The 11,781-nt window shown below is 47.0% G+C and overlaps 1 protein-coding gene across 1 annotated transcript; it reads right to left on the bottom strand.

The window, feature by feature from the left end:
- Positions 1-5,209: 5,209 nt before the first annotated feature.
- Positions 5,210-11,379, bottom strand: LOC103177262 (protein sprouty homolog 2). Its single transcript, XM_042340678.1, has 2 exons — positions 11,098-11,379; positions 5,210-8,076 (listed from the first exon to the last, which is right to left on the bottom strand). The coding sequence occupies exon 2, from the start codon at positions 8,027-8,029 to the stop codon at positions 7,112-7,114; it is 918 nt and encodes a 305-aa protein (XP_042196612.1). The 5' UTR covers positions 8,030-8,076; positions 11,098-11,379; the 3' UTR covers positions 5,210-7,111.
- Between the last annotated feature and the right edge of the window lie 402 nt (positions 11,380-11,781).

Here is an 11,781-nt window from a genome sequence, read left to right as displayed (position 1 = left end):
AATGAAGTAAGGGGCTACATGGCACTGACTCAATGATTTAGCTCTGCAGTAGCTGATGGTGAAGCAATCACCAGCAGGTTACACAGGGAGGAAGAGGCACTCGATTTACAGGTTACAGAACCTGGTAGAATTGAAGAGTTCTGATGGTTTACATTGTATATAGAATAATGGATGTTCTGGAGTGAATTACACGTTGGAATTGAATCAAAGAGATTGTGTGGTTTATACAGAGAATGTCAGAGTCCCGGGTGTCAGTTCAAGGCTGGAATCTAATCTAGTGGGTCTGGTAGTTTATAATAATAATTATAAAACTTTAATTTGATACAGCGCCTTATCACGTCTTCGAGATGTCTCAAAGCTCTTCACAAGATATACTGCAAAGTGAATTGACTGTATATTTTGTGGGCAAAACGCCATTATTGTATGTATAATAATGGATACCCAGCATCTTACAGATAATTCCTTCAACAGTATAGCTGCTTGTTGGGGAGGGGGCAATATTCCTACATCAAGATCACAGTCTCGCCTAACATTCCCCCACAGTGATGGGGGAACACTGCATTGTCAGTGGTACCATCCTTTGGAATGACAGGTTAATCTGAGGTCCCATCTGTCTCTTCAAGTGAATGTTAAATATCACATAATACTATTTGAAAAGATGTGTATGGAGGGGAGGGGGGTTGTCTCCTGATGTCCTAGCCAACAACCCTCCAGGTAAAGGTTGATCATTCACTGCTCTGTGCAAATTGGCTGTTATATTCACTTACAAACACTCTTTACTGAAATCGCTGAACCGTTTGGACGTCATTTCCGTTCAATGAAATGCGAGCATTGTAATATTATTCCCCCCTTTCTTGAGGAAAGTGCTTTCTTAAGCTTCTTGTCTCTATAGACAGCGGGGCAGAACTGAGAGAAGGAAAGGAAACAAGCCTCCACTCACTGGCTCTTTGAATTGAGGCCATAGTTTCAGATCTGACTCTCTGACAAGTAAACAGCTTCCAGCTTCTGTGCTTTCTACAGCGCTTGAGAGAGAGGAGACATTATTGTGTAAATGAGGTTATACAGATGGATCTGAATGGGCCGCTATTTATCCCTCTGTGTCCCTTTCCGATTGAAATGTGCAGCGCACCTTCTTGTCATTTCAAAGGCCCTTTACATTGTTTTGTCCCCAAAGATAAGTAAGAAGTGTCTGTTAATCGCAAGGTATCAGAGACTTCACAGGATACACTGCAAAGCCACTGCACATCCTCTGCTGTGCATTGTTACAGAAGAAATAAACAAGACGAGTTTTCTCTCAGTCTGGGGCCAGCAATCAGTCCTCTTCAGAGACCATTGAGAGAGAGAGACAAGTGCACATTTCTGTGGCTCTCTTCAGCCGTGCCAAACACAGTGCCTCTCCGAGCCAAGGTCCAAACTTTGTATCCGAGGCCCAAAATTATTCACGGTTTTTAGCCTCGAGACTGTTGTCTTATTGTTTAACGGCCGGCAGAATTCTGGAAAATTCTCACATTCCGTCTTAATTTTGTTTCGACTAAATTCTTTTCAAAGAACCAGCTTCCAAATGAATGCTTCCGAGTGTGATGTACATGCCAGTGGATGGAGTGGGGAGTGTGATTTAGTCTGTGGGGGATATTATAGAGTGTAGTATAGAGTGGAGGGGGGGCTATTGGCTGGATTTACAGTGGAGGAGGGTAATTGAGTGATTATACAGTCTGTCGGATGGTGTTACGCAGTGGAATGCAGAGTCGGAAGGAAAGGATAGGGATGTACAGTGCGGTGGATTGAGTAGAATATACAAGGGGAAATTTAAGCAGGGGTGCCAAAGTGATCTCAAAGCGCTTCACAGGATATTCCACAAAGTGAATTCACTGTATATTTTGCAGGCGAAACCCGGCAGCCAATTGTGCACAGCAGCGTCCCACAAACAGTCGTGGATTGAGTGACCAAATTTATTATTATTATTCAATAATAATAATAATTATCAACCTACTTCATTTTTCTTCCATATGATCGCTAAGTGCCTACTCTCAGTGTGTGAATCTTCCTTCAGCTGGACTGCAGTGAAATGTATGGGGAGGAAGGTTTATAGAGTAGAATGTAGGGGTTGGTGGGGGTGGGGGGGAGAGGATTATGGAGTGTGTCATACAGGGAGGAGGGTTGTGAAGTGGATTGCATGGGGAAGGGGTCAAATGGGTTATGGAGTCACATACAGACAACAACAATAACTTGCATTTATATAGTGTGGCAGCTCAAAGCGCGGTAAGAACAGAGGGCACGAGGGAAAAGCAGGAGGCCGGGGAGCCAGTCGAGCAGAATATTTCTCCCGTTCTCAGTTTCTGCTAAACGAATAAATAAAATCAAACAAAGCAACTTACTTTGAAAATTAATATATCTGTTTTATACTTTATTCAGTTCTGTAGTGCCACCCTTACATTTGTATCTCCTTGCAGTAAAGTCCTGTACAGTTTCCAACTGTCTAGAAGGGTGTTGTGTTTCAATAAATATTTTTTTTATAAAATAAAACTTCAAATAAATATATTTAGACTAAACATGTTGGCCAAAAAACAAAAGAAAATACAAAATAAGATTAAAAATTAGTATTTTTTTTTGATTGATATACAGGCTGTCAATTTGTACCTAAGCAATGCTAATATAAGAATTTGTATATACGACAAATAGGGCCCAGTCTTAGCAAGAGACAGAGTCAGACGTTCATTCACCTGAATGTACAATGTACCGGTAAGCAGAGAGTCATTCTTGGCACCATTCACAGTATTAATGATATTGTATGTACAACAAAGACAGTAAAAAAAATCAAAACTGACTTAACAAATATCTGCGGATTTTTAGGGTATGTTCACAGCCCAAAGAAAGTAACTCCGACCAGTTTAGAGCATCAGATCTTTCTCTCTCTCTCAACACGTCCCGAGCCATGAAGTTCCCATTACACACCGCACTGGTGATCCCACATGTGCTCAGTTATGTCCAGGCAATAAAGTGTCACTGCATTATAGTCCAAATATCTGGGACCCGCACCCACCCTCCCCCTCCCCCATGCAGAATCTGTATGGCTTATACATAGAATTCATCCACTCACTGTTCTGTTCTGTCTAAGGTTCATTATAGGGAGAGTTTTGATTCCTCCCCCGCTCTGTAATGTCAAACAGCAGAGGTTACCTGCAAACAGCAACCCCCTCTTCCCACCTGCCAGCCAGCCAGTCAGTTCCCCAAAAAACACGACTCCTCATCCAGACGGTTGACACACGTCAACGCTAAATGCCAGTGACTCACCCTAACTGAGGGACAATGCAGTAAATAGCCAGGGCATTAATACAAGGCAGGTCGGAATCCTTTCCAGAAAGAGTTCAAAAATATATAAATGTATAATAATTATTTTGAGTCAAGACAAATGGCTTTCATAGTAATAATAGTAATAATCCTGGCATTTGATATAGTGCCTTATCACGCCTTTGAGACGTCTCAAAGCGCTTCACAGAATATACTGTAAAGTGAATTGACTGTATATTTTGTAGGCGAAATAATACTCGAAGGCAAATAGTTGGAGGGGTGTGGGGGATGAAAAAGAGATCAGAGTAAATCTCTCGCTCTCTCTTTCTCTGTTCTCCCCCACTACTCCTCGCTAGCCAAGGCAACACACAACTCAATGGTCCATTTCCCTCTTAACCAACTTTACCCTCTAGGGTCTATCCAAGAGTCTTGTTGGTCGATGCCAGTTGAAAGCAGAGTTGAAATCCAAACATCTGCACAAATTCTCCTTGGAAGGAGGCATCTCTGAAGCTTAGGATAATTTGCTACAATGGAATTTAACAGGAAATCGAATTGGCTTCCTTCCCCCGCCTCTCTCCCCTAGCCCCCCAAAACAAGAAAAATTGGGAACAATTTAACAACATTGATTTGACTTTCACCCCTTAACAGGAAGGATTGATGTACACTAACTGTAACTCAGTTACCTGTTGTGGTTTACAGTAACATCAAACCAGTCTCTCTTCACTACTGCAGCTTATAGTGCAAACGAGCATCGTAATAAGTGTGGAGGGTCTGAATGTCAGAAGTCCACTCTCTTACACTGCTTCCTCAACAGAGTGCTAGCCTTAGTAGCCAAGCAACTGACTTGAAGAATCAGAATGAGCGAGGTTAAACAAACACCAAGGCCCTATAGCCTAAAAGAGATAGCTCTATATTAGAGTTTTGTAATAAGGATGAGGAGTGCAACAAATAAAGGTTATAACTGATGCTTAATAATAGGTGTGCAACAGAGATAGTGTTTATAACAGTCTTGTAATAAGGGAGTATGTGTAACAGACACTATTCTGACTGAGAATGTAACGATGGTGGTGTGTAACAGACAAGTGTTCGAACAATGTTAATCAGGCTGAGTTGTTTAAAAGTGTTAAACTGAAAATCATATAACATAAGTAATTTGTTAGAACTACGAGGCACGGATTGGAGTCTGAGGATACTTTAACAGAAAAATACATAGAAATATAAGGTAAATGAACTGAAATCTATGATTTATAGATCTGATTTTGATAAACAGGAAGAAAGTCTGAAGCCATGGTGCAGGACACCATTGAGTTTGAAACGAGTAACCGATAATGAGATTAGGAGTAGTTAAGCGATATCAAGTCTGTTTAAGTCTTTTGATTGCAGGAAGAACAAAAAAAAATGATGGCACCGCAAGGTTCAACAGTCTCTTTAGAAAAGACAGAGTGATTATCATTGACTGGAAAACTGAGCATACGGAGAGGAGCGATCAATGCATTTGGAACTTGGAAGGGAGGCGTTCAGTGGAGCATTCCAATAGTACATTAGTGTTGATGAAGTAGAGAAGATAGGAACAGGAGTAGGCCATTCAGCCCTTCGAGCCTGTTCCGCCATTCGATTAGATCAAAGCTGATCTGTACCTCAACTCCATTTACCCTCCTTTGCCCCTTATCCACTGATACCATTACCTAACAAATATCTATCCACCTCAGTCTTGAAAAGTTCAATTGATCCAGCATCATCCCCAGCCTTTTGGGGGAAGAGAGTTCCAAATTCCACACTACCCTTGTGTGAAAAAGTGCCTCCTGATTTCACTCCTAAATGGCCTAGCTCTGAATTTTAAACTGAAGCCCCCTTGTTCTGGATTCCGCCACCAGAGGAAATAGTTTTTCTGTATCTACCCTATCAAATCCCTTTATCATTTTAGAAGGATAGACTAATGAGGGGGGAGAAAGGACGGAGGTGATGGAAGGATCAACCAACAGATCTCTTGGGATGGGACACTTCTTGCCTGTTTCTCAGTAAATTTACATACAGAAGATGCTGCAGATGCATCTGTACTCAATACAGCTGAACCAACCGGCATAGACACTTTCCGCGGCACCTGAATACACCTGCCCCGTGGTACAGCTGAACAATGAAGTTACCATTCTGTCAGCCGCACCACAGCAAAACCATACACACTCCAGCGCGGAGCTACAGCAGTGGGACTTAAAGGGCAAGTATGTAACAGTCTGTCTAAGGGAACCACGTTATTGGGTGGCTGGTGGGAATATGACTAAAGCAGGACATGGCCTCCATCTTTCCCTTGCCAACTTCCCCTCTGGAGAGGTTCACAGACAGCTTCGCTATGCAGGATTTTTCAATGGGGTTCCTTAAAAACTAAACACCCATCGGTTACAGCTCCCATTTGCACGACTAGAATTGCTTATTCAGGAATCCAGTTAGGAAATCCAATAAATTCCTGCTAACTCGTCTCTCCCAGGGAAAGGGACTGAGTGACAAGTAATCGGGAGTGGCAAGTTAGTTATATGTATAAATACATAAATAAATGCAGCCATGAGATTGACAGCACGATGACTTAAATGCCAGGCAGGGTCGAGCTATCAGGTGTTTACTGTACCACAAATAGAGCCTTTACTGTCTTCAGGGAAACAAATATTCGGTAAAATCATTACATGGGGGAATGAGGGAGAGGAGGAGAGGAGAAGAAAGAGATTGAGAGAGAGAGAGAGAGAGAGAGAGAGGAGAGAGAGTGGGGTGGATGCATGGCTTTGGTCTCAGTGCTAAAATGCAATAATGCATTTCAAAGAAACATGCCTGGCTTTGCATCAAACACCTGAACATCAATTTCTCAATCCAGCAACTGCAAAGATCATTACTGAGTGAGCGGGGACAGGTAAGAGAGAGAGAGAGAGAGAGAGAGAGAGTTTCCCTACGAAAAATAACACTGTGTAGATGATTAGGAACGGGGCTGAAAGTGCCTCTCACAGTAAGAACATCCTGCCTGGTATTTAAACATTGCCTCTCACCTTTCGCAATCCAAGTCAACAAAGAGTTAAAACGACTGAGCTGCAGGAGTAAGTACGTACAGCAGAGCGAAGTTGGTGATGGAGGGGAAATAAAATATATTTTCAATAGAGTAGATCACATTTCTAAGGCAAGCGATAAATGTTTAATGCGTTGATAGTGGAGAGGAGCCTCGTGGTTTCCCGATAAACTGGCTGGCTGTCGACAGGACCTGCTGCCAATAGACTCCACACCTCCCCCTCCACTCCATCCCCCTGCCTGTACTGCAAGTTATCAGATAGAGAGAGAGAGAGAGTGTTGTAGAAAACATTCTCCCCATTTTCAGAGGAACTCAGCCAAAAGAGCCCATCCCATAGGACACAAAAAGGATCCAAAATCTCGCCCCCTCCCCAATACAGATAAGGTTTGCTGCTCTGAAGATGCTAATACTGAAATCCGCTGGCAGCTATGACCTCGCCAGCTCTACACTGAACAAAGAATCCACAAAAAAAAGGTGCTTAACACGAAGAGAATACATGATCCCTTTTTGCCTGGGTCAATGCAATGATAAAGCCTCGGACTTTCCAAAGTGTAGCCATTGTGTGTTGCTGGGAGGTGTTCCCTTCAAATAACCAGCTGGAAGCCTGTTCTCCTCCTCTTCTCCCTCCCCTTCCGTCCCGTTCTTAGTGCATGGAACACAGGTCATTCACGGGATAGGGAGGGAATGGAACCCAGTTCCGAGAAACTCTGGAGAATGTGCCCTTCTGAACTTCCACAGGGGTTTAACAGCAGTCACGGACTTTGCACGAAGTCTTGGTCATAAAGGTTTCTCGAAGGATTTGGGTCGTGGAGCATTGGACACCTTCCTGCACACAGTATTAGAGGAGCTACACCTGCACCCAGGCCTCTTGACTTCGTCGTAGCAGCCCTGGCAAGCCCGCAGGCAGCCCTTGGCGGGCAGGTAGCACCACAAGCAGGGCAGCAGGACGGAGATGAAGCCCATGGCGGTCCAGCGGGCACAGCAGTGGGCCTGGGCGCAGGAGCAGGGATTGTCGGCACAGTTGTCCTCGTCGTCGGTGGAGCAGTGGTAGAAGAGGCCCTCGATGCAGCACAGACACGTGCCGTACTCCACGGCGCTCTGCAATGAGCAAAGGCACCTCTGGTTGCACAGCCAGCAGGAAGGCAGAGTCCTGGGAGCCGTGCATTCGTGACACTTGCACTTGCCGCACCCCTCGCAACGCATGGCGTGTTTCCGCCAATCCTCGCCCGCTCCCGCGCCCTTGTCCAGCTGGCCTTTGAACTCAGTCTTGGGTTGAGCCCTGATAATCCCCGGGCCGGGGTTGGACAAGCTCAAGGTGGCCAGGAGTCTCTGGTCGGAGGCCGTGCTACCCCTGGAGGCCGAGCTGACTGTGCTGGTGGACCTGCTGAGATGCTGTTGGACGGCGGAGTGGTGGAGCTGGGTGCCCGAGTGTTGGTCCAGGCCACCCTGTCTCGGCTCGGCCGTCCTCTCCCACTTCTGCTGCGAGCTGGACGGGCTGGTCGTGGGCCTGGAGCAGACGACGATGGGTCTCTCCACGTAGTCGTTGCTGGCCCTGATGGACCGGATCTGGTCTATGGAGAGCACGGCTCCCAGCTGCGTGTCCCCCGGATCGGGGTCAGGATCTGCCCGCTGCCGCCCCCGGTCGTGAGCAAGCTGGAGAGAGAGGGGGTTGCTGATGGGGGCTTGGGTTTCCATCTGAATGCGATCGGTGCCGTCCCAGGCTGGGTGCACATCGGTCAAACCTGATCGAGAGGAGACAGAGAGAGAGAGAGAGAGAGAGAGAGAGAGAGAGAGAGAGAGAGAGGGAGAGAGATCAGGGACATGCATCAGTAACAACAACAACAACATTTTATGTTTGTAATAGGGTCTTTCATGTCGGGAGGTCATCCCAAGGCATTGACCCAACTCACTGAAACACCCACCCGCCTGACACAGCGCGCATCCACCCTAATGCCTCTCCGACCCCCACTCCTCGACACCTAGAGGGAGACAGCCGCCGCAGTCTGGGTCAGTGTTCAGCCGACTCAAGCCATCCAGTCCGTATCATCTTGTCTGAGTTACGGATGTGAGTTTAAGTCACGTGCTCATCTCAAAGTGGAGTGGGGAGGAGTGGGAGGGGAACTGGATCCAAAGTTACATTTCGTTCCAAATGCTCTTCTCTTACCATTTGAAAAGCCTCGGTCAATAATCTCCTCTCACCCCAAATAAAATTGTTTGCTCACTGCATGACCTTTTGCGGGATATTACTGTGCGCAAATTGGGCTGCCGCGTTTGCAAAACACCCAGTCACTTCACTTCACAGTGAATCCTGTGAAGTGTTGTAGGACGTGAAAGGGGCTAAACCAAATCCAAGGATTATTGTGATTATATTTTAGCGGAAAGGGAAACCCACAGAGGGCACCGTGTTTGAAAGCTGCCGATGGTGGAGCCAAGGGAGGTGAGGAGGAGAGAGGAGGGGGTAACGGCTGGAAGAGATTGCCCAGGTGTTGGGGCGGCAATTTCAACGGATTTGAAGAGCAATCTCACTTTCAAACATTAACAATAAGAGTCGGAGGGCAATATGAATTATTTGGGGAAAAAAGGTGGGGGGGAACGGGGGAAGGAGGTTAAATTACTCCTCCAAGTGCACTTCAAAGTGAACAGGTTTGACAAAGGCTGACAGCCCAGAACTGCGGGGGATGGGGGGGGGGGGGATGGTGGGGGAGAGAGAAATCAGAAGAATCAAACTGAATAAAGCTGAGCCCTTCAATACTGTATCACAAATTGAATTTGTACAGTTCTGACAAGGCAATGCTATCTCATCCGCTGGGGGTGTTAGTATCGGATCAATAATGAGGATGAATGAGGGTTAATTGTGCAGATTAAAAAGGCACCTTTAATCTCATTAGTTTCGATCTTGAAAGTTAAACAAAAGTCTAGGAATCATTTTGATAAGCGTTTAAATTATTATTTATAAGTAGCTAAGAGCATTACTGTGGCTACATGGGATGCCTATTTCTGCCAATTCCTGGCTGACAATCCACCAAATAAGATCGGTCTCTCACTTCATGGCTGTTTGTGGGACACTTCTGTGCGCAAATTGGGCTGCCGCATTTTGCCTACAAAATACAGTCACTGCACTTCACAGTATACCCCGTGAAGCCCTTTGGGACGTCCCCTCGACGTGAAAGGCACTATAATAAATGCAAGGATTATTATTGTTCGCATTATCATTAATAATAATCCTTGCATTTGACATCGCGCCTCATCACATCATCGAGACGCCTCAAAGCGCTTCACAGAACATACCGTAAGGTGGATCGGCTGCGTATGCTGCGGGCGAAACTATTCTTGCGGAAGGATTATCACGCTGAAAAAGCGATCCGCCGATCGACTAACAACCGGGTTCCTGCCATTTACCGCTGGGTAAACGGCGGGCGGCGGGCGGGCGGGGGTGGGAGAGGAGAGCGCGGAGTAAGGAAACTTGCCATAAGGTTTCGCCTCCGCCCGCCCGGGGAATCTTAAGAAGCTGCGAAGGTTTCGGGAGGAGAGAGAGAGGGCAGAGGGAGCATTAAGACCCAGCAAAGTGCTGGGCTCTGGCAAAGCCCGATTGAATGGCAGGGAGTTTGCAAGTCCGGATGTGCCGAATCCGATACAGCAACTTGGCCCTGTAATCGATACTGCACTCGGAAGAGTCAAACCCTCAGGCCATTAGACAGAGCCTCAGCTCTGCGCCATAAACCCATAGCAAACACCCCCCCCCCCACCCACCCCACCCACACACACACACACCATAACTCAACCTCCACAGCACATGCAATCAACTGGCTGCAACTTCACTTTGCCAAATAAAGTTCTGAACTAAAAAAAAACACCCCAACTAAGTAGTGGGGGGGGGATTAACATTAACAAACACGATCTGTACATAAACACAACAGCATTGTCAGCAACAGCACGTTTAAACGAGGTTAATAATACCTTCCAATAACATTATGCAGATGGTTATATAGGGTTATACTGTACATACCATATACACACACACACACACACTCATAATATAATATAATATATAATATAATATATGCACTACATACAGCAAACTCGCAACCTGAGGAAGGTACAGTCAAGTCAAAAAGTTAGTTTAAAGAAGTTTTTTTTCTCGCAGATCCAAAGGCTTTGCCCAATAAAATAGCGAGAGGTTGCGGGCGAGGGTTTTGGAGTGGGGGGTGTGGGGTGGGGGGGTGCGGGGTTGGGTGGGTGGGTGGGGAGGGAGGGGGGGGTCGATCTCTGTGTCTCTCACACAGTTTGTTGCGTTGCAAAAGTTAACATTGTAAAACAAGCCCTTCCTCTCTGATGGATATTCAAACGTCATCTTCTCCCCTTTCCCGTTATCCCTTCTCCCCATCTCCCTCTGTGCCCCCCCCCCCCACCCCATCTCTCCATCTCCCTAACTAACACTAACACCCAAAGCGATCGGGTTGCAGTTTAATGCCCAGATTTGAGATCCCCCCCCCCCACCCCCCACCCTCCCCTCCATCCCCCTCCCCTCCACCCACCACTTTTGGAAAAAAGGAAAACAAAATTGGGAATAGTTTTACTGCTTTGCATTGAAGTTATCACTCTCTGTATCTCTCCCTCTCTCTCTCTCTGGAGTGGTGGGGTGGGGGGGGGGGGGGGTATCATTGCACGTGTTAAGCGGAGGCAGGAGGGAGAGAGAGAGAGAGAGATGGGGTGGGGGGAGAGGGGCTGTTTAAAGGGTCTGATCCTGGCTGGAGTTTGCTCACCTTCGCTGAGGCTGTGTGGCTGTGGGAAGCCTCGCCTGTGCTCCTCAGTCAAGGCAGTCAGTGCCTCTATCAGCTCGTCTCCTGGTCTGTCTCCCCCACACCCTCTCCCCTCTCCCCCCACACACAAAAAAAGCAACAGATCCGCAGCTGCGCCTCCGCCTCCGGACACTGCGTTGGAACGAAGACGACCGCGTCCCCCTCAGTGCTCAGTGGTGTGGAGATGAAACGAGTGGTCGAGAGAGAGAGAGAGGGAGGGAGAGGGAGGGAGGGAGAGGGAGGGAGGAGAGGAGGGATGGAGTGAGAGGCAGAGAGGGGTGGAGTGGAGTGGAGTGGAGGGGGTCTTTCACAGGAGCATTGCCCACCCAGAGCAGAGATCAGTGTCACACACTGACAACACACCCTCCACACAGGACAGTGTCAGCGATGTCTCTCTCTGTGCACTCACACAGTCAGTGAGTGAGTGAGTGAGTGACACTCTCTCTCTCTCTCTCTCTGCTCCGCACTCCCATCTGAGTGGGGATCTGCTCGGGTTATAACTAATAGCTAATGGCGTCATCCGCATGAAACTGAATAGGCCATTTGCGGTCCCCAAAGGCTCTTCTGCATCCGGTCCTGAGCCATTGGTGAAGCCGAGAAACTATTTAAAGCGAGAATGTTAACTCACAGCGTGGGTCAGGGGGGGGG

This window comes from Callorhinchus milii, unplaced genomic scaffold (assembly GCF_018977255.1).
Source record: "Callorhinchus milii isolate IMCB2004 unplaced genomic scaffold, IMCB_Cmil_1.0 Scaffold15, whole genome shotgun sequence".
NCBI lineage: Eukaryota > Metazoa > Chordata > Chondrichthyes > Chimaeriformes > Callorhinchidae > Callorhinchus > Callorhinchus milii.
Note: the sequence above shows the minus strand (reverse complement) of the source record. Positions and strands in the feature narration are given on the sequence as shown.